Here is a 23,967-nt window from a genome sequence, read left to right on the forward strand (position 1 = left end):
GGTTGAGTGGCAGAAGACAGAGAGTGGTAATTAATGGACACTGCGAATCGTGGACTAATGTTATTAGTGGAGTCCCTCGGGGGTTCAGTGTTGCGTCCATTGTTGTTTTCTGTATTTATAAATAATATTGATGATGGTATATCAAGCTTAATGTCCAAGTTTGCAGACGATACAAAATTTTCGCAGAGTTGTTAAGGACGCTACTGACGCTATGCTGCTGCAACAGGATCTGGAAAGGTTGAGCAGATGGGCTGAGAGGTGGCAAATGAAGTTTAACATTGACAAATGTAAAGTACTACACATGGGAAACAGCAACCCCAGAGCAACGTATCAACTCTGTGGTACTACACTGACAGTGGTAGAGAATGAGAAGGACCTGGGGGTAATTTTGCAGGCAGATATGAAGTTCTCTGAGCAGTGCAGACGGGCTGCAAGAGTAGCTCATGGTGTCTTATCAATGATATACAGGAATTTTTCTAGCAGGGATAAGGAGGTGATTATTCCCTTGTATAAGGCAATGGTCAGGCCACACCTTGAGTACTGTATACATGTCTGGAGGCCTCATTTTAAGAAGGCTGGAACGAGTACAGAGAAGGGCAGCAAGGTTAGTGAATGGAATGAAGGGTTGCTCTTACGAAGAAAGGCTTAAGTTTTGAAAATTACAGTGTCTGGAGACTAGGCACCAGCGAGGTGATCTGGTAGAGGTGTACAAAGCCTTGAATGGTTTGAGCATGCTCCATGCTGATGGGATTCTTCCTCTTGCTCAGAATAATCACCTGAGAGGGCATAAATTCAAATTGAGGAAAGACAGATGTAGGATAGATGTGCGGAAATTTGCCTTTAGCCAGCGGGTAGTTGGTTGGTGGAACAGACCTCCATCCCTTGTTGTGGAAATTGATAGCCTAAATAAATTTAAGGCTCAGCTGGACAGGTATTTTGAATGAATGCAGAGGTGAAGTGGAAGGGTTTTTTTTTTTTTTTTTTGGCTGATGCTGCATAAGCTTGCTTTCTTGCATCATATGCCTCTACTAATGCTAAGACAATGCCAAGTCCCATATGACTAATATTGTGCAGCCAGTGATCATTGCTTAGTCGATGATGATAAAGAATAAACATTTTTTAACATTTGTAAATCATAAATAATTTCTTTTTTATTATAATTTGCTTGATTTTACAGGCTAAATTTTCCTTTCTTTGGATAAATCAATCATTGTTTAAACATTAATTAGCTAACTAATTTCATTGTTGAGAACATCACCCCCATTTTTAACATTGTCTATGGGAAATTCCCGCTTTACGAGCATGCACTAGAAATGAATTAACTCGTGAAGTTGGGAACTACCTGTACTGAAAAAAATGGAAGTCCAAAGACTGGTTGCCTCACCATCGTAATGTGTCCTCACATTTCATTTCTACTTGTATTGTTTTGGCCAATTAGAATTGTTCAAGTTCAGAAATCCCTGTGTTTATCAGATATATTTGAATATGAATGTGATAAACGTGATATGAATCTGATAACTGATCTGAACGTGATATGAATGTGATATGATAAAAAAAGTCATATATATCTGATAAACACAGGGTGTTTATCAGATATATATATATTTTTTTTTTTTTGTTTCCTAGACTAAAAACAAAATCTGAAAGGATATCAGTTTGAAGATGTACAAACAAATAAAAAGAAATATAGACAGCTCGGTTTTCAACAAGTTCAAGAAGTATTTCTGAGAGTTGGAAAATATTGGGCTAAGTGCAATACCTCTAAAGGACATAATGGGAAGTCTGTATGTTAATCTGAGTTAAATCATTTTTAATTTAAAATTTGTAAATTCTAAATTTAAGAACTTCTTTCACTTTGTCAAGAAGTTTTGTAAAGAACAAACGTTAACAACAGGGCCTTGCTTATTTTGTACAATGTGCCTTGCCCCTTTCTTTTAATATTAAAGACATGGATAACATGCAGTTCATTTTCATTCATTCTAACAAATACAACCTCTTCGTTGCAATCAATGAACCAAGGGGTGATATAAACATTCAGAACTTATTGTGTCTGGTGGATTGTTACAATTGACCGCCAGTGATAGATGGCAAGGACCATTCATTAGTTTGGAATTCTGATGGGGATACAGTATTAAGAAGTCCATAAACAACATTGTTGCATTATGAATGAATGTTATTCCAGCAATGATAAATGGTGTGTATTGGAATATATGGCTGGAGTGATGGTGTCTAGGAGTTCAGCCAGTGTCTCTGAAATTCAGTTACTGAATTGGCTTCAACATAGTGGACCTAAGTAATTTGGTGAAGAAGCTAGAATTGTAAGATGCAGAGCTGTTAGCAAGGATCTGATTGAATTGGAGCAACAAAAGATAATAGTGCAAGAAAAAGAGGAAAAAGAGATAATACTGCAAGTAAAATGGTTCACTACAAAAAGGATGCCCAAAGTCTTTAGTTTGTTCATGAAATGCATGCCATTCTCATTTAAGATGATTCAAAAATGGAGCAGAGCCTCAAGTTCAGTTGAGGATTCAGTAATCCATACCAAGAGAAGAAAAAGTAAAATGTGTTCAGACCTCTACCCCTTAGTTTCTTGAAACATGAATAATTTGAGAATATGACTAATTTAGTATATAAATGTGTGTGAGGGAATATGATTATTACAAATCTGTCAAATACTGAATTTGAGAATATGATTAAGTCAGTATGTTTACATATTGAATTAATCATATTCCCAAATTCAGTATTTGATAGATATGTAGTTTTATTGCTTTCATGTTTTTATATTACTTTGTTTAATTTTTATTTTTAATAAGTAATTAAGTGAAATTTCAATAAGTAGGTGAGTGTAAAAATTTTACTATGAGAATGCACCTTGACTTTATACTGTAAATGTGCATATGTAAAAAATGTCTTATTTATGTCATTTCAACATATGTCACTATTCATAAAATACTTGACTGATATAAATATGGATTAAGTTACCCATCATGTGAATATGCTTATTGTCACTATATCTTAGCTGTCCAGATCTTTTTTTTGAACAGACATTATAATGGTAATCATGAAATTATTTCATAAGAATACTTGTTAATCAAAAAAACAAATAAGTAAATAAAACATTATTTATTTAATTTATTTTTTCATCATCAAATTCTGTTTGTGGTGGTACATTACCACCACACCCTTTTGGCATCTCTCATAATGTGGATATAACTTCACAACTGTGATGGCTTGTTGTATTACCTGGGTATCTGCCCGCCCACTGATGATGAAGCCACACAGCTTTGAAACGATCGTCTGGGTGGTGGTACCGCTGAAAATAAATAACAGTAGTCTTCTCTACTAGAGAAGCGTTATTTATTTGAAGTAATGCAATAGTAGCTATCTCGTTGTGAAGGCAACCACATTATGAGATACAATTAAAATGATGCCCTCTACGCTACATACGTAGTTCAAATATATGGGTTAACTATGGTGTATTTACACCGATGCTATATAGTTAATTGACTTTTATATACATTTATGGACTTGTATTTGATATACACAAATATTTATTCATGTACTGGAGAATATATTAGTTGATATACTACAAAGTATATCAACTAATATTTGTCTCTTGTTTGCTATCTCATTACCTAATATAAACATTTACTTCTTCTGTTAACAGTAACTTGATAAAGAGGAATTTGTTATTCATGTGGTGTATTTATTTGTTTGTTTATATTTCTTTCAAATAGGAATGATTATAATATGAATGTACTGGATGCTTTTGTGGAACTTCATGATTTTACTGACCTCATTCTAGTGCAAGCACTAAGGTGAGACTCGAGATTTAGCCTTAAGTGTTAAGTTAAATAGATGTTTATATTTACATGGAAACTTTTTACACATCTTTCTAAACATATTCATTCCCTATATTGGAGAATATATCACTTTGTTTTGTGGTATAATAATAATAATGTTCCTCTCTTACATATTGTCTGGTATAAATTCTAGAGAAATGCAAATATAAAATTGCCCAAAAAAAAATTGGATCATGTTGTATTCATCAGCTTCCATGGATCATGTTGTATTCATCAGCATCATTAAATCTTCAATCAATTCCTTGATTGAAGATTTAATATTGAAGCATCATTTAATTAAACAGTTAATTGCAGTGCTACTAACTGTTTATCTAATAGACAAGTGCCACCTGACATTCATGTTTTTCAGAATGTTGAAGTGATATTTCTTCTAAACTAATGTGACTGACTTTACAGGCTTTGATTTTTAATGAGCCAGTTAAATAGAATATTCATAAGGCAATAAAATTACACTTGTAAGATTTAGACCTTTGCATTACATTGCACATTTTTACATAATAACATAACCTATTTTACATTCAAAAATTGTAGTAAGCTTCAGGTATTAATTTAATTGGCTTAAACCAAAAGTGTCATTAACCTTAAAAAAAAAAAAAAAGTTTAAAAATGCATAGCTGCCAACTATCTAGACTTTATAGAGATTCTTTTTTTACGTTTTACATCACTTTTCTGTTTCACCATCATAATTTAGTGTATAGCAGAGAGGGCTTTTTTATGAAAATCCCAAATGCAAAAGGTATTATAGTACTTAGTACCTTGCATGGGTTGAAGGCTGTGAAGGTGAAAGAAGATACTTATTGACATTAGAACTTGAATTTCTGTAGATTTTAATTTTCAGGAAATTCATGTGAAGGGACTGTTTCAGAAAAGGGAAGTTGAAGCAATAAATAGGGAAGAAAAAAAAAAGTTAGTTCTGTGAGTTTGAAGTTGGACAATAAATGGATGTTCACTGGCTGTTGCACATGTAGAAAAAAAAAGTTAGTTCTGTGAGTTTGAAGTTGGACAGTAAATGGATGTTGATTAGCTGTGGCATATGTTCAGACTGGTTTGGAAGAGAGAGAGCAAGGAATTATAGAAGCCAATTCAGAACAGTGCCTGGAAATATCTATAGAAAAGGCAGAAAAAGAACATCTCTGAGACAGAGTGGAGAAGATTTAGCATTAGTAGTGGCATATGATGCAAGAAAGCAAGCTTATACATATATAGCATTAGCCAAACAAAAAAAAAACCCTACCCATTATCTCCAAAAGTAGATTCTGTTACAAAAGGCTTTAAGGGATGAGTCATTAAATAACCTAACTACCCTCTTGAATGTAGTCTAGGAACCTAGAAGCTTAAGAGGAGTTTTGGGGGCACCACCCTAGATGTGGGAACAGTATTCCATGGTAGGGTGGATTTTAGATTTATACAAAGTGAATAGCTGTTTAGAAGAAAGTAATGCTCAGGGAGGGAGCAAAGAAGGAAACCCAGTTCTTTTAGATGCATAGGAAGCAATATTTGTTGTGTGCTTACCCCAGAAGAAATTGGTAATCCCTGATATTGAGATATGTGATTTTGTCTAGAAATCTGAGTAGCATTGAAAATAAGCATAGGAATAGTAAACTTTTTTTTCAAGACATAAAACAGAACTGAATTTTAGAAGGATTGAAATTGACTAAATTATCTTTGCTCCATTGGAGTTTACCTGGAGATTGGCATTTAAGGAATTGATAGTGGATATTCAAGACGTTGAAGCTATTTGTGCAGGGCAAGGTTTCTCAGACTGGAAGATGAAGTGTAATGTGCTCTCATCAGCAAAACTATAGATAGAATGTCCAGTCAGTGGAAGAAGGTCTTTAATAAATAAAAGGAAAAGAGTTGGCAAAATAACTGAAATTTGGGGAATACCAGCATTAATGGAGAAGTTAGGAGACATGGTTTCTGGAATGTGGAATGCAGTGTGCTATCATCAGAAAAACTATAGATGAGATTTACAGTCGGTGAAAAAATTTAATAATATAAAAGAGGAAATGAGTGGTAAAAAAAGTGAACCTTGGGAACATCAGCATTAGTGGAGAAGTTAAAGGACAGAGAGCCAATACCATCTCACAGTGAGCGGTCAGAGAGAAAACTGGATACCCAATTACAAAAAACAATTGGAAAACCATTAGATAGAAGCTTATTTAGAAGACCTTTATGCCAAACATAATCAAAGGCCAAGACCGAGCACCAAACTTTTCCATTGAATTTGTCCAGAGATGGTAACATAAATATCTCACTATGGATCTACACTGGTGGGAACCCATATTAGTGATCATTGATCAGATTGAAAGTTTTCAGATAGTTTACAGTTTGGTGGTTAATGGATTTCTCTACTTTAGAAAGGGTAAAGATAAGGGCAAAGGTATGGTAATTAATAGGAAAGGATGTGAGCAGTTTTGAAGGAAAAAGGAAGAACACCAGTAGAATAAAAAAAAAAAGTGTAAAAAAGCAACACAGAACAGGAGTAAGTTTAGGAACAAGGAAGAAATACCATCAGGACCTGCAGCTTTCGTGGCATCAAGATTGTTCAGAATTCTTCTGACGTCCTTTTGATGGAAGACCACAGGAGGCATTATACCAGGTGTAGTGTTTTCAGTACTTATGCACTAGGATTGATGCCCAGGGTTACTAACAGTCTTTACCATTGTGAAGGTGCAAGCAGAGGATTTGATTGTCACAGAATGACCAGACTTCGCCAAAACTTGGTCCATATGACTCAAGTGTCACCTAAATATCAGTTTAGACACCTACGTAGCAAGCCCTAGCTTGTCATACCTGAGAGAATATATTTGACAAGTCTCAAGGACTTTTACTATTTTTTTGCAAAAAAAAAAAAAAAAAACTATATTAACTTTTTTTTGTTAATGAACTAGCTATCATGTATGCTAGTCCACACTGGAAAATAGAAAAAGAGGTAAATTATTCTTGTCTATAATGTGAGACCATTTCATCATTCTTCTGTGGTGCGAAGCTAATTAACAGTGCCTTTTATTAAGATTCCAAAGAAATACAAAGTAGAAGTATGCAAGATTTTCCACATATAGTAAAATCTAAAAAAATAACACATTTACCTATAAGGACAGTGTGTAGTGTAGTGCATAGAAAGACATACAAAATAGATGTAGCATTTCATAATGATGATGATGATGGCTCATGTGGTGAATGTTTATTTGCATATTTTGCCATAGAACATAATCTTCCTTTCAGTTGTTGTGATCATTGAGGCACGTTATTCAGAAATATGTTTCCCAATAATGAAAAAAAAAAAAAAAAAAAAATGTTTGTGGAAGAGCAAAAAGAACAGGTGTGATTAGTGAAATTGCACTGATAGGGAAAGAAGACAATGTCTGAAAAATGAGCCATTTTGGATTGGTGCAGATAGTAGTAATCAAGGTGATTCCAAGCTGTATCCTATTGTGGTGACCTTTTGTAATAAAAAAAAAAAGATATATATATATATTAAATGTAATTTAAAGTCAAAGTTACAGTTGATGGAAAAATAAAAAATTCATAAGCAAGGTATGACAAATGCACAAAGCAGCAATAAAGGATTCAAAAGTATATAAGCATGTAAGAATAGGTTAGTCTGATAAAGTTTGCATCGATGGAGGTGAAAATTACACAAAGTGCCAAGGACTAGAAAGGTAAGGATAGTAGGAAAAAAAAGTAATGTAGATTCGAAAAAGGCGAAAGAATGTTAATATCTTAAAAGTTATCATGAATTAAGAAAATATGGGCTGAATTACAAAGCCAATTTGGAGCTGAAGGAACTGTAAAGTAAAAATATTAATACCAAATGATTAAACAAAATAAAATAAAAGGTGGTAGAGCTGTCATCAGATATGGATGGGCAAATTTAGTTGTGTGTCAAATACAGGGATGACAAAAATGCAAAGTCTGATGTCAGCAGAAGTAAATATTGATACATGGTCAGGTATTTCATCAGGGGACTACACCTGACCGTGTATCAGGAACTGCATTTCTGTACTTGTCCATAACAGTAGAAGAAATGTGAAATAAAGTCAAAAAAAAAAAAAAAAAAAAAAAACATTATTTTACAGTATGGACAAGGTGTGATATAAAAATTATTAAGGTAAAAATAAGGATAAGGCTAAAAAATAATTAAGTGTTTTCAGAGTGGGAAAAGGGTTTGTAAGTATGGGAAAATATTTTAGTGTTGGAATTTTGTGGAGATTAGAAGAATTAAAATAGATAGTAACAAGCACATGGTATAGGGAGAGGTATTAAATTGAGGATGGAGAACCGATAAAGGCGTAGTTAAATAAAGACACAAATAGCAATATAATGAGGATAGTTGGAACGTTCATATTACCCTTGTATTGTACTAATAGCTATGAACGGGAAAAAAAGTAGAAATAGAAAGGTAAAAAGTTAGTAAAACACATACTGAGCTAGCTGGGATTGTAAATCCCCAACTTTTAGTAAGGGCCCTGGCTTTGTAAGAGTTAGTATAAAAAGGAGATGAATACCAAATGCTTGTACTGCAGGGAGAAGCAGGTGAAAAAAAATGTAAGTCAAAACAGGTCTAGAGACAAACCGAAACCGAAAGTATAATAAGAAAGGGAACAATACCTGGAGTTTTCAAGTAATGCATGGCAACAAAGAGTTGCCACGTGAGTGTCTACGTTTTGGAGCCTGCATAATATGACTAGGGCTAAATAATTTATACAGTGTTTGGTGTTAAAAGTGCTGTTACTAAACAAAATCTTATTGAAGAATTTATTTAATCCATGTGGATACAGATATTTGTGAATACACATGTATAAATGTTTTCATAGTATTCACGTGTGAGGCTATTTTCAATGACAACTAAGATTTTTATGATAGCATTACTGAAATTGTGGTGGTGAAAGTATAGTAGTTCCAGGTATGTGTTGTTTTACACAGATCTGGAATTTGATGTTTATCCTACATAATTACTATTGCAATGCAAATTTTACAGTTAAGTAGATAGATGACATTTGTAGTTTTGCAAAAAAGTAAGGAATTTGTGCTATGGTTAATTTCAAGGTTGCCCATAGAGGGACAAGTCAGATAATGTTTATTGTGGCATTTGGAGAAAGACAGTGTCTGATTTAGAATATTCTTATTGTGTCCATAGTTTGAAATGAACAGAATTTAGGTCAGTACCAAAACTATGGTTCTCCTGTAGAATATTTAACAGACCATTCTCAGGAGACGGATGGAATGCAGAACATTTTTTTAACAACACTAGAGGTGACACAGTACTGACTCACCATTTTCTTATCTGGTTTTGTACTCATTCTGTATGGAAAATATAAATTGAATATAGCAAGGTGTGGTTTAAAGAATAGCCTTGCGCTAACTGCAACTGGATTAGCGAGGGTTTACTGTACTAACTCATTAGTAATCACTTGATGTGAATCCCTTGCCTCATTATTTTGATGTACTATATATGTATTCCTTTTGGTGAAATAAAGATTTTTTTTCTCTCTCTCCCTCTCTCCTTCCCTTGGTAACTGTCTATTCCACTAATTTCCATGACTTTTTTTTTTTTACCCATTCACTCACGTTCAAATTGCAATCTAGTGCATCGATCCATCCATTTGGTCTGCTCCTCATGCATATAATGCTTTAAAGGATTTATAAATTGAGATGCCCAGTTGGTTAAGGCCTCCTGGAATTACAATGACCTCTGTTTAATTCAGCAACCATTATGCATCCATTGTGTGATCTGAACTGGTAAAACACTAAAAGACCACTTCAGTGTTTGGACTACACCTCCTCTAGTTGTAGCTAGAGATATATGCATTGCTGTTTGCACATAGTATACCTTTGGACCATAAGATGTGGGGGAATTTGAGGCGACATTTTTCAGGGAAAAAAGTGCATCTTATTGTCCAGAAAATAAGTACTTTCCAGTGTATTCTTTAATGAGCCTTCATAAGTATTTTTCTTTATAGGCAATTTCTGTGGAGTTTTAGATTACCAGGTGAAGCACAAAAAATTGATAGGATGATGGAAAAATTTGCCCAGCGGTACTGCCAGTTAAATACAGGAGTGTTTAGTAATACAGGTACAGTTTAATAATTTCTGCATTGTATTGATATTAGATTCACTGAGTAATACAAGGAAGCAGGCTTTTCTTGCATTGCAAAAATAAAGTAAAACTTTCCCAGTAAAACTCAAACTTTCCCATATCAAAAAAGTGATGATCCAGTTCCAAATAAAGAAATTTCTCTGGAAAAATTTGTTTCATTCTGTGAACTGTGCAATTACATAGCAAACATCCAAAAAGCCTGTAACTTGTATCACTTCCATAATTATTTAGTTAAAGGTTAATGATCAAAACTTTCTCTACCTTCCTGAACTATACTCAGTGTTTTACTAGAGTAGTTTTTGAAGTGAAATTTTGTGCTTTTCGCAGCTTGTTGTATGAGCACACAGGTGTGCTCATACAAGTTGTGAAACAAGCTTTTTTTTTTTTTTATGTAAACCCCAAACACGAGAGGTATTAGAACCTATAGTACTTAGTACTGTGCTTGGGTTGGAGGTTGAGAAGATGAAAGAAGATATTTGTTGACATTGGATTTGAACTTCTGTAGACTGTAATTTTCAGGAAATACGTATGAAGGAAAGTTGTTCCAGAAAATGGCAGTTGAATGAATAAACGAGGAAGATGAAAAGTTGGTTCAGTGAGTTTGAAGTTGGACAGTAAATGGATGTCGGCTGGTGGCCACATGTTCGGACTGTTTTGAAAGAGAGAGTGGGAATTATAGAAGCGAATTCAGAAGAACAGTGCCCATGGAAATATCTGTAGAAGAGGCATGCAGCAGAAACAGTACGTCTATGAGACAGCAAGTGTAGAGACTCTGTTAGAGATGATTAATTAACCTAATTGCCCTCTTCTGAACGGAATCAAGAAGCCTGAGAGAGATTTTGGGGGTGCCACCCCAGATGTGGGAACAATATTCCATAGTAGGGCGGATTTGCGATTTGTACAGTTCGAACAGCTGTTTGGAAGAAAAGTAATGCTGAGAGCGAAAGAGAAAACCAAGTTTTTTAGATGCAGAGGAAGCAATATTTGTAATGTGCTTGTGCCAAGAGAGATTAGAAGTCAGGGTAATCCCCAAAAGAGATATATCATTTTGCCTAGAAATCGGAGTGTCACCAAAGATAAGCATAGGAGCAGAAGAATCCTTTTTGTGAGATATAAGACAAGGCTGAGTTTTAGGATTGAAATCAACTAAGTTGTCTTTGCCCCACTTGAGAATTACCTGGAGATCAGCATTTAAGGAATTGGTAGCAGATTTTCAAGAAGTTGAAGTTGATTGAGCAGGGCAAGGTTTCTCAAAATGGAAAGTGGTTTGCAATGTGCTATCATCGGGAAAACTATGGATAGGATTTCCAGTCAATGGAAGAAGGTCATTAATATACAAGCGGAAAAGAATTGGGGAACACCAGCATTAGTGGAGAAGTTAGAAGACAGAGAGCCATCTACAATCACCCTCAGTGAGCGATCAGAGAAAAAACTGGATAACCAATTACAAAAAACAGTTGGCAAACCATAAGATGGAAGCTTGTTAAGAAGACCTTTATGCCAAACACGATCAAAAGCCTTTGAGATGTCAAGAGCAACTGCTTGTGTTTCACTGAACTTTTCCATTGAATTAGTCCATAAATGGGTAATATAAGCCAGAATACCACCAGTGGATCGACACTGACAGAATCCATACTGCCGATCGTTGATCAGACTGAAGGGTTCTAAGTAGTTTAAGTGTTAGCGGTTAATTGATTTCTCCATTACTTTAGAGAGAGTAGAAATAATTGCAATGGGAACAGAATTTGAACAGAAGAGGGATTTGTCACTCTTTTTAGGAATATCCTGGCTGGATATGAGCAAATTTCCAAGCAGAAGGAAAAACACCTTTGGAATAGGAAAGTGAAAAAAGGCGACAAAGAACAGGAGTAAGTTCAAGAGCACAAGTTTTGAGAACAAGTGGAGAAATGCCATTGGGATCTGGAGCTTTCTTAGCATCAAGATTCGCCAAAATCCTTCTGACATCCTTTTGACGGAAGACCAGAGGAGGCATTGAATGGAGCGTGTTGGGAATGGTGGGAGGTGTTTTTCCAAGATCATTAATACATGAGTTGGAAGAAAAATGGGATGCTACCAGGTCAGCTTTATCCTTGGCTGAAGTGACAACAGAACCATCTGGTTTGGACAGAGATGGGCAAAAGTTGTAGCCAATAGCTTTGGCAGGAGACCAGAATGCTTGGCTACCATTAGGGCAAGAAGCAAGTTTTCTACTCTTAGCCTGTTCAAACTCTAGTTTGGACTGATTAATAACTGCTTTACAATTGTTGCAAGCTTTGGTGTAGGCAGAAAATGAAACTAAAGAATTAGAAACAAGCCAATTACTATATGCAACGTTCTTCTCTCGTTCTTAGCACATTTATTGGAAAACCAAGGTTTAGATAAAGGATGAGATTTTAAAATAAAAGTGGAGTGTGGGATAAAGGAGTCCATTCCTGCAAGAATAATTTCACTGACACAATCTGAGCAAACGTTGACATCAGAAGTTTTGAAACAATAATCCGACCAAAGAAAAGAAATCTCGCAGGTCATCCCATTTTGCATTCTTGTAATGCCAAACAATACGAGGTTGGGAATAGCCATGAGATAAAGGCTCCATTGGAGAAGAGACAATCACCAAGTTGTGATCTGAGGTTCCTAAAGGACCTCTCACTTCGACTGTGTACTTAGAAGGATTGTTTGTGAGAAAAAGATCAAGCGTATTGGCTGTATGATTAGGATTGTCCGGTATTCTTGTAGGTAAATGAACAATCTGTGCAAGGTCATTAGTAATTGCAAAAGCCTCAGCGTCTCGACCAGCTGGGTCGGTATGACTGGAAAACGGAAGCCAGCTGGAGTTGTGAACATTAAAATCACCAAGGAGAGTTACCTCGCTGTTAGGAAAGTTGGACTGGAGAAAGTCAAGTTGCAAAGAGAGGAAGTCAAAGAGCTCCAAGTGATTAGTGGAATTGAGAGACAACAGATGAATTTGACACAATGAGGTACAGAGATTTTAAGCCAGAGAAGATCAAAAAGAGGAGATTCCAAATTACCAAGTCTCTGACAAGTAATATCGGAATGTACTTATGCACAAGTACCACCTTTGAGGCGAAAGGAATCATACAGCGAATAATTTGGGCAACTGAGATGAGCAGTAGTTGAATCAACCATTAACTGAGATTCTGTCAGAAAAAGTACATGGGGTTTGGCAGACTGCAAGTGGAAATGGACATCATTGAGATTAGAATTCAGACCATGTATATTTGTGAAATGAATTAGGGAGTGTTTGTGTCAGGTTTAGATCTTTTCGCAGATAAGCTTACTCTATTAGTTTGACAATTCATGGTGTGTTCAATAGTTAGAAAAAGTGGGTGGGACATGCTGTATGAAGTAATGAAATTTTTGGATATGGCGTACACATGGTAAGAATATACCCAGATCCTTGACATAACGTGGCCTCAACAATGCCCCTGCATACACGCTACTTGGACTTCCTTCAATCACTATCTGGCAGAGTAGAGGTAGCAAGATTATACACTAGCTAATCCGGAAGCCTCCTGGAGAGTTACCAATAGGTTCCGTCCGGTGTACTAACTAGTGGCTGGCCTGCAAACACCTTTTTAGAGCTGTACCCTCGAAATGTAAGGAAGATTGGATTTTGCCACAATGTTCACCATAACCTCAAAAGTCATCAATCATACTGCATGATGGAAGAGATGGGGAAGGGTTGACTGGAACTTAGCTCTGCAGACTAAACATGGGTTCCACCACTTCAAGCCTCCAATAAGCAAAGTGGTGGTATTGCACTGGTTGATGAGAGTCATCTACCAACTAGTGCTGCCTGGTAACACAGGGGGGCGGCATTCCTCCATGTGGTGTGGGCACCACACCTCGACCCCTGCTTACATTGGTTCACACCTGGTTGATCACCCACCGTGTGCTTGTGCATGGAAGTTATACCCAGTATTACTAACAGTCTCACGATCGTGAAGGTGCAAGCAGAGGATTTGGCTAACGCAGACCGTCCGGACTTCTCCAAAATTGGGTCCACTTGACTTGAGTGTTACCCGAATATCAGTTCCATCAGCATTTTAGACTCCCAGGTAGCAAGTACAGCTTGTCTGGCCTATCTGAGAGATTGTCTGTGACAACCTTAAGGACCATAGTTGCACCACCACTCCACTTCCAAAAAATAAAATAAAATAAATATATATCTGTTGTATATTAACAATAGTTCACTTAGTGACATTTCATTATAACAAAATTTATAATGTTATAAATTATAAAAAAATTTCCAAATATATTAAAAAGCTTGTTTCACAGCAGCAGTTCTCCAAGTTGAATAAAGATAAATCATCATTGTGACATTTATAACCAGATCAAAGCCTCATTTAGTAAGTAGAAAATATTCTGTATGGTGTTTTTACTTGTCCTATGTTTACTTGATTCATTTATCATCTTCACATTTAACAATCCTGTTTTGGACTCATTTAAAACAAAATAGTTTAGCATTAGCATTAGCATTAGCAGAGGCATATGATGCAAGAAAGCAAGCTTATTCAGCATCAGCCAAAAAAAAAAAAAAAAAACCCACTCCCATTTCACCCCTCCGTTCGTTCGAAATACCTGTCCAGTTGAGCTTTAAATTTGTTTAGGCTATCAACTTCAACAACAAGTGATGGAAGTCGGTTCCACCAACCAACCACCCGCTGGCCAAAGGCAAATTTCCGCACATCTATCCGACATCCGTCCTTCCTCAATTTAAATTTATGCCCTCTGAGGTGATTATTCTGAGAAAGATGAATCCCATTGGCATTGAGCATGCTCAAACCATTCAAAGCCTTATACACCTCTATCAAAAATAAATGAAACCAAAATACACAAGAAAGGATGAAACTGCATGGAAGAGGATAAGACATAAAATGCGAATAGGGCCCCAAAGATAACTACTATGGCTTGATTGTATTTAAAATTACAGGGAGAGTAAGCACATGATATACAAGAAATAAAAGAAAGAGCCTTGGATAATATTGAGGATGCTGTGTCGATTTGCTCAAATCACATGGTCAAAATTGACTGTCAAAAAACTCCTTAAACTTGAAGGCCAAACAATAGAAGGCAAGTGTGAAGAAAAATTCTAATGTTGTAACCCCCAAAATTAATAACAGCCAAGGATATGTCAAAAGCTTTTACTCATAGGGTTGAATTTGAAAGTGTCTGCAATTCTGCCCAGACACGATAGGAGGGAGTATATGATCAGAGCTTGTTGATCAATTTGGCCCTGGAAAGATTGTGCAAGGCTGATGCTATCGAGGCAGTGTTAGGTGGGTCAGAAAACTGCTAGCTTAGGGGGAGACAAAGACTAATAGATTAACAGTAGCCACTGGCAGAGGTGAAAGAGTTTCTTGCACTGCTTCTATTGGAATGAGCAGAAGCCTGAAAAACAAGATGCAGGATATTTCAGAGACTGCTGGGAGTCATTGCGGTACAAGTAAACACATGGGTTGTGTTAGGGTAGCTAAGAATAGAAACAGGTGCATGTATACTTGCATGTACACCAATTAAGAGTAGGAGACCGGCGGAATTACTTAGCAAGTACAGGTCACTGTTGAAAAAAAAGCCGTGAATTAGGGTTGAACTTGAAAGTGTCTGCAATTCTGCCCAGACACGATAGGAGGGAGTATATGATGAGAGCCTTGTCGATCAATTCGGCCCTGGAGGGATTGTGCAAGGCTCATGGGGTAGAATTTTTTTCAGCCTGGACTGTACTTGTTAACAGGAGAGATTGCTTCTACAGGGATGGGATACACTTAAATAGAAAGGGTGCAAGAATTTTTGCTGATGCTGTCGAGGCAGTGTTAGGTGGGTCGGAAAACTGCTAGTTGGGGGGGATACAAGGACTAATAGATTAACAGTAGCCACTGGCAGAGGTGGAAGTGATTCTTGCACTGCTTCTATTCAAATGAGCAGAAGTCTGAAAAACAAGATGCAGGATATTTCAGAGACTGCTGGTAGTCATTGCGTTACAAGTAAACACATGGGTTGTGTTAGGGTAGCTAAGAATAGAAACAGGTGCATGTATACCTGCGTGTACACCAATGCTAGGAGTTTGGTAAATAAATTTGATGAATTTGAAGTATTGCTCAAAACATCAAAGGCAGATATTGTTGGGATATCAGAGACGTGGTGTCACACAGATTTAAGTAATGCGGAACTGGAATTTGGGGAATACAATGTATATAGAAAGGATAGACAGGACAGGAGGGGAGGAGGGGTTATGCTATTAATTAAGAAACACATAAAGTCAAAGGAAGTGAAGCCAGTTGACATCGCTGGACAGGGCAGTGTCGAGTCAGTTTGGTGTGACATAAGCATAGGGAAATCAAAATTGAGAGTAGGAGTGTGCTATAGGCCTAATGACTCTGATGAGTATAATAATATATTGTACAGGGAAATAGAGTGGGCCAGTAAATCAGAGAGTCTTATAATGGGGGATTTTAATTTCCCAGATATTGACTGGAATTTGTGGGTTGGTCACTCGCACACTAGCAAGGCTTTTGTGGATTTATTGGATGATTGTTTTCTACATCAGCATGTTCGTGAGGCAACAAGAGGGAGCAATACTCTTGATCTGATTATCAGTAGTGATTCTTCATGCATTAAGAACCTGCAGATAAATGAACCACTAGGTGGCAGTGATCACAGTGTGTTGAAGTGGGATTTACTCAAGGAGGTAACTACCATCAGAGGTAAAGGGAAGGGTTTTTGTTTTCGTAAAGGCGACTATGATGGTCTGAGACAGTATTTAAATTCTATACAGTGGGACCAACTGATGATGTTACCAACAGCAAACTCAAAATGGGAAGCATTCAAGGAACTAATCTTGGTGGCTACCAGGCTTTACATACCAACTAAGAAATATTGTTCAAGGTTTAGGCCTAAATGGTTGTCAGATGGACTAATGAGACATGTGGCAGAGAAGAAAAATGCATGGGATACATACAAATTAATGGGTGACATGGAAGCCTATGATAGATATAAGTTGGTCTGTAACCAAGTCACAAAAGAGATTAGGCAGGCAAAGGCAGACTACGAAAAATCCTTGGCAAAGGATGCAAAGAAAAACAGAAAGGAGTTCTTTACATACTTGAACTCGAGAAGGAAAGGGATGAATCAGATTGGTCCACTGGATATTGATGGTTCAACAGTTGAGGATCCTGCTCAGGTGGCTAACAATCTAAACGAGTATTTTGCATCTACATTCACGCATGAGGAGTTATTCAGGAAGGAGAATGATGTAGGTAAAGTAAACATTGGCAGTGAGCTGGATGATTTTGTAATAACTGAGAGGAAAGTGGAGGAGAGATTGTTGAGGATAAACATAAAAAAGGCACCTGGGGTGGATGGGATCTATCCAGTTATATTAAAGGAGGCAGCAAAGGAAGTATGCAAACCCGTAGCCATAATTATGAGAGCTTCTTTGGACTCAGGGGAGGTACCCATAGACTGGAGATGTGCAAATGTAACCCCAATTCACAAAGGAGGATCAAAGGCTGACACAAGTAATTATAGACCTGTTAGTTTAACTTCTGTTCCAGGTAAATTAATGGAGGCACTGGTTAAAGAAGCACTGCAGGATCATCTAGACAAGAATTCCGTTATAGCTCAGACGCAGCATGGTTTTGTTAAGGGCAGGTCTTGCCTGACCAATTTGATTGGATACTATGATGTAGTCGCAAAAGAACTGGATGCAGGGAATAACTTTGATATTATATATTTGGATCTTAGAAAGGCTTTTGATACTGTTGCACATGGAAGACTGCTGCACAAATTGGAGCAGTGTGGCATTGGAGGCAAATTGCTGCTATGGATAAGGGGATGGTTGAGTGGCAGAAGACAGAGAGTGGTAATCAATGGACACTGCTCAACGTGGACTAATGTTATTAGTGGAGTTCCTCAAGGTTCAGTGTTGGGTCCATTGTTGTTTTCGGTGTTTATGAATGATATTGATGATGGGATATCAAGTTTAATGTCTAAGTTTGCAGATGATACAAAGGTTGGCAGGGTCGTTAAGGACACTACTGACGCTATGCTGCTGCAACAGGATCTGGAAAGGTTGAACAGATGGGCTGAGAGGTGGCAAATGAAGTTTAACATTGACAAATGTAAAGTACTACATATGGGTAACAGTAACCCCAGAGCAATGTATCAACTCTGCGGTACTATACTGACATTAGTGGAGAATGAAAAGGACCTGGGGGTAATTGTTCAGGCAGATATGAAGTTCTCTGAGCAGTGCAGACGAGCTGCAAGAGTAGCTCATGGTGTCTTGTCAATGATATACAGGAATTTTTCTAGCAGGGATAAGGAGGTGATTATTCCCTTGTATAAGGCAATGGTTAGGCCACATCTTGAGTACTGTATACAGGTCTGGAGGCCTCATTTGAAGAAGGATGTAGAGCTGCTGGAACGGGTACAGAGAAGGGCAACAAGATTAGTAAATGGAACAAAGGGTTGCTCTTACGAAGAAAGGCTTAAGTTTTGCAAATTACAGAGTCTGGAGACTAGGCACCGGCGAGGTGATCTGATAGAGGTGTATAAGGCTTTGAATGGTTTGAGGATGCTCAATGCCAATGGGATTCTTCATCTTTCTCAGAATAATCACCTCAGAGGGCATAAATTCAAATTGAGGAAGGACGGATGTCGGATAGATGTGCGGAAATTTGCCTTTGGCCAGCGGGTGGTTGGTTGGTGGAACCGACTTCCATCACTTGTTGTTGAAGTTGATAGCCTAAACAAATTTAAAGCTCAACTGGACAGGTATTTCGAACGAACGGAGGGGTGAAATGGGAGAGGGTTTTTTTTTTTTTTTTTTTGGCTGATGCTGAATAAGCTTGCTTTCTTGCATCATATGCCTCTACTAATGCTAATGCTAATGCCAGGAGTTTAGTAAATAAATTTGAAGAATTTGAGGTATTGCTCAAAACATCAAAGGCAGATATTGTTGGGATATCAGAGACGTGGTGTCACACAGATATCTGGAATGCAGAATTGGAATTTGGGAGTACAACGTCTACAGAAAGGATAGACAGGATAGGAAGGGAGGAGGGGTTATGCTATTTGTTAAGAAACAAGTAAAATCCAAGGAAGTGAAGCCAGTCGACATCGATGGACAGGGCAGTGTTGAGTCAGTTTGGTGTGACATAAGCATAGGTAAATCAAAATTGAGAGTAGGAGTGTGCTATAGGCCTAATGACTCTGATGAGTATAATAAGATACTGTACAGGGAAATAGAATGGGCCAGTAAATCAGAGAGAGTCTTATAATGAGGGATTTTAATTCCCAGATATTGACTGCAATTTGTGGGTTGGTCACTCACACGCTAGCAAGGCTTTTGTGGATTTATTGGATGATTGTTTTCTACACCAGCATGTTCGGGAGGCAACTAGAGGGAGTAATACTCTTGATCTGATTATCAGTAGTGATTCTTCATGCATTAAGAATCTGCAGATAAAGGAACCACTAGGTGGCAGTGATCACAGTGTGCTGAAGTGGGATTTACTCAAGGAGGTAACTACCATCAGAGGTAAAGGGAAGGGTTTTTGCTTTCGTAAAGGTGACTATGATGGTCTGAGACAGTATTTAAATTCTTCTATATAGTGGGACTAGCTGATGATGTTACCAACAGCAAATTCAAAATGGGAAGCATTCAAAGAACTTATCTTGGAAGCTACCAGGCTTTACACACCAACCAAGAAATATTGTTCAAGGTTCAGGCCTAAATGGTTGTCAGATGAACTAATGAGACATATGGCAGAGAAGAAAAATGCATGGGATACATACAAATTAATGGGTGACATGGAAGCCTATGATAGATATAAGTTGGTCTGTAACCAAGTCACAAAGGAGATTAGGCAGGCAAAGGCAGATTATGAGAAATCCTTGGCAAAGGATGCAAAGAAAAACAGAAAAGAGTTCTTTACCTATTTAAACTGAAGAAGGAAAGGGATGAATCAGATTGGTCCACTGGATGTTGGTGGTTCAACAGTTGAGGATCCTGCTCAGGTGGCTAACAATCTAAACAAGTATTTTGCATCTACATTCACACATGAGGAGTTATTCAGGAAGGGGAATGTCGTAGGTGAAGTAAACATTGGCAGTGAGCTAGATGATTTTCTAATAACTGAGAGGAAAGTGGAGGAGAAATTGTTGAGGATAAACATAAAAAAGGCACCCGGGGTGGATGGGATCTATCCAGTTATATTAAAGGAGGCAGCAAAGGAAGTAAGCAACCCCGTAGCCATAATTATGAGAGCTTCTTTGGACTCAGGGGAGGTACCCATAGACTGGGGGATGTGCAAATGTAACCCCAATTCACAAAGGAGGATCAAAGGCTGACACAAGTAATTATAGACCTGTTAGTTTAATTTCGGTTCCAGGAAAATTAATGGAGGCACTGGTTAAATAAGCACTGCAGGATCATCTAGACAAGAATTCAGTTATAGCTCAGACACAGCATGGTTTTGTTAAGGGCAGGTCTTGTCTGACCAGTATGATTGGATACTATGATGTAGTCACAAAAGAACTGGATGCAGGGAATAACTTTGATATTATATATTTGGATCTTAGAAAGGCTTTTGATACTGTTGCGCATGGAAGACTACTGCACAAATTGGAGCAGTGTGGCATTGGAGGCAAATTGCTGCTATGGATAAAGGGATGGTTGAGTGGCAGAAGACAGAGAGTGGTAATCAATGGACACTGCTCAACGTGGACTAATGTTATTAGTGGAGTTCCTCGGGGTTCAGTGTTGGGTCCATTGTTGTTTTCTGTATTTATAAATGATATTGATGATGGTATATCAAGCTTAATGTCCAAGTTTGCAGATGATACAAAGGTTGGCAGGGTTGTTAAGGACACTACTGATGCTATGCTGCTGCAACAGGATCTCGAAAGGTTGAGCAGATGGGCTGAGAGGTGGCAAATGAAGCTTAACATTGACAAATGTAAAGTACTACATATGGGAAACTGTAACCCCAGATCAACGTATCAACTCTGTGGTACTATGCTATCAGTGGTAGAGAATGAAAAGGACCTGTGGGTAATTGTGCAGGCAGATATGAAGTTCTCTGAGCAGTGCAGACGAGCTGCAAGAGTAGCTCATGGTGTCTTGTCTATGATATACAGGAATTTTTCTAGCAGGGATAGGGATGTGATTATTCCATTGTATAAGGCATTAGTCAGGCCACACCTTGAGTACTGTATACAGGTCTGGAGGCCTCATTTCAAGAAGGATGTAGAGCTGCTGGAACGAGTACAGAGAAAAGCAACAAGATTAGTGAATGGAACAAAGGGTTGCTCTTACGAAGAAATGCTTAAGTTTTGCAAATTACAGAGTCTGGAGACTAGGCATCGGCGAGGTGATCTGATAGAGGTGTATAAGGCTTTGAATGGCCTGAGCATGCTCAATGCCGATGGGATTATGGGATTCTTCCTCTAGCTCAGAATAATCGCCTGAGAGGGCATAAATTCAAATTGAGGAAGGATGGATGTCGGATAGATGTGCGAAAATTTGCCTTTAGCCAGCGGGCAGTTGGTTTGTGGAATAGACTTCCATCACTTGTTGTTGAAGTTGATAGCCTAAACAAATTTAAGGCTCAGCTGGACAGGTATTTTGAACAAACGGAGGGGTGAAATGGGAGTAGTGGTGTGTTGTTGTTTTTTTTTTTTTTTTTTTGGCTGATGCTGAATAAGTTTGCTTTCTTGCATCATATGCCTCTACTAATGCTAATGCTCATTTAAAAACTGTAATGGCCACCTTTTCTGTGAAAGATGGGTACATTTGAAGACATTCACCAGAGGCAGAATTAATAGGTACATAAAAAAAAAAGAAAAAAAAAGAGGAATGTTACCAGCTATTGTATGAAAAGAAGAAGAATACATAGATGTCATTAGACTATTTTAAACAATCTCATTCACCTACAGCTGAAGCTTCATTGTCTATGATCAAATAAGATTTTTTTTAAAAAAAAAATCCTTACATAGTTATAGGTCTAACTATGTAAGAACAAACTGCAGTAGAACGTCAATTATTTGAACTAATTGAGACAAAGGTTGGTTCGGATAATCAAACATACATGAGAATGCCCAGTTTATACAAAAAGTGTAATTGGGCCTACAATTAAATTATTGTGCCCAAGGTTTATGTATTTTGAAATATGAAGTATTACAAAAAGTAATTGATTTAGGAAATGGTTTGTAAAAAATAACCAAAATGTTTTGAAAAAATAATGTATATTATATTTATTTTGAACTTGCCTAATTGTTTTACATGGTTTCAATTATAGATCGCATTTTTTTTTTTTTTTTTTACATAAACAGAAATAAACAAACAAGTAATTGCACACAAATGAGCATATTGTATAATGAATCTTGGAAAGGTTTATTTTTTTAAATATGTAATCTTGAATTTTTCTTTGAACCATGCGAGATTGTCTTTTTTTTCTGCAAGATCTCATCCTCTTTAACAACAGTATCTCATAGAACTGCATTCAGACTGTTGCTCACACCATGCCATTGCAGTTTCTGGCACAGTGAAGTCCTCTGCATGAGTTGTCCTGCTTCCTCTTCTTCAGTTAAAATATGATAATCAGGATCATCAGCATCATCAAACAATGATGCTGATGATCATCTTACAATCATCTTACCCACACTCAGAAAACCCGAGAATCCCTTGAAATAAAGTTACAATCTAAGCTACGTCTTCATTCAGATCTTACCCATGTGTGACTGTCTATTCAGCAGCACCCCAAAGTTTATGCCATTCTTTTTTTTTTTTTTTTTTTTTTTTTTCAGATAGCCAACAGTACAACAGACAATGGCACACCAAGGTCACGGGAGGCTGTCCTGTGTCCCCACAGTAGCTAAAGGCAACATTTCATTTTTAACTCCTGTAATGGCAAATTTACATTACAGTAGAATGTCGATTATCCGAACCACCACTGCCCCAAAAGAAAATTACAGCACTGTTTGTTATGCTGAAATATTACTCCTGCTGCTTAACAAATTCCTTTCTGATTATTTATTCAAAGATGTATGCATTATGGCATAAAAATAGTCTTAATTTGCCATTAAACTTTTTTACCAGTTTTATGCCAAATTAAGACCATTTTTATGCTATACTGCATATATATTCGAATAAATAATCAGAAACGAATTCATTAAACAGCAGGAGTAATATTTCAGCATAACAAACAGTGCACTAAAAGTAGATACTGTAATTTTCTTTTGGGGCAGTGGTGGTTCTGATAATCGACATTCTACTGTTAATATTGACCATGTACTTTGCAGGATTGTTGGTGAGGAAAAGATCAAGAGTGTTGGGTGTGTGATTAGGATCTGGTATTCTGGTAGGTAAATGAATAAGGTCATTAGTAATCACAAGAGCCTTAACAACTTGACCAGCTGAGCTCATAAAGCTAATTAACTAAAGCCAGCTGGAGTTGTGAATATTGAAATCACCATGGAAATCTATCACAGTTAGGACTTTGACTGGAAAATGTTGTTTCAAAGAAAGGAATCCAAAGAGTTCAATTAATAGTTAATGGTAAATGCAACAGACATTTTGACAGAATGATGAATTTGACAGAATAGGTTGAAAGGTTTAAGCCAGAGGCAATTCCAAGTTAAAAGTCTCTGACAAGGAATATCATAGTGGACTTATGCACAAGTACCATCTTTGAAGCAAAAGAATCATAGAGCAAATAATTAGAGTAACTAAGATGAGTAATGTTTGAGGTAGCTGATAATTAAGTGGAACTTAGTGACCATGCTTAAATTTTTTTTACTAAAGAAGCAAAAAATTGTATCCAACCTGACATTGGATGAAATACACATAGGACAGTTTCTCCAGTAACCAAACAAGATATTTTAAATTTGATAGACCTTTCTGTTGGTAAAAGGCTTATCAAATGAATTTTACATGTGAACCAAAGGCATTAGCATTGTACTTTCCTCTCATCCTCG

General features: G+C 37.1%; 1 protein-coding gene across 3 annotated transcripts in view; it reads left to right on the forward strand.

The window, feature by feature from the left end:
* The window catches only part of LOC150086348 (cytohesin-1-like), a 274,992-nt gene that overhangs the window by 200,103 nt on the left and 50,922 nt on the right, over positions 1 to 23,967 (forward strand). For all 3 annotated transcript variants that reach the window (XM_090371321.1, XM_090371320.1, XM_090371322.1), the window contains exons 6-7: positions 3,738 to 3,818; positions 9,830 to 9,942. In XM_090371321.1, the coding sequence (XP_090227447.1) occupies positions 3,738 to 3,818; positions 9,830 to 9,942 (194 nt within the window). The remainder of the gene's footprint in view (positions 1 to 3,737; positions 3,819 to 9,829; positions 9,943 to 23,967) is intronic.

The sequence above is a fragment of the Mastigoproctus giganteus genome, chromosome 4 (genome assembly GCF_048544385.1).
Source record: "Mastigoproctus giganteus isolate SK-2022 chromosome 4, ASM4854438v1, whole genome shotgun sequence".
Taxonomy (NCBI): Eukaryota; Metazoa; Arthropoda; class Arachnida; order Uropygi; family Thelyphonidae; genus Mastigoproctus; species Mastigoproctus giganteus.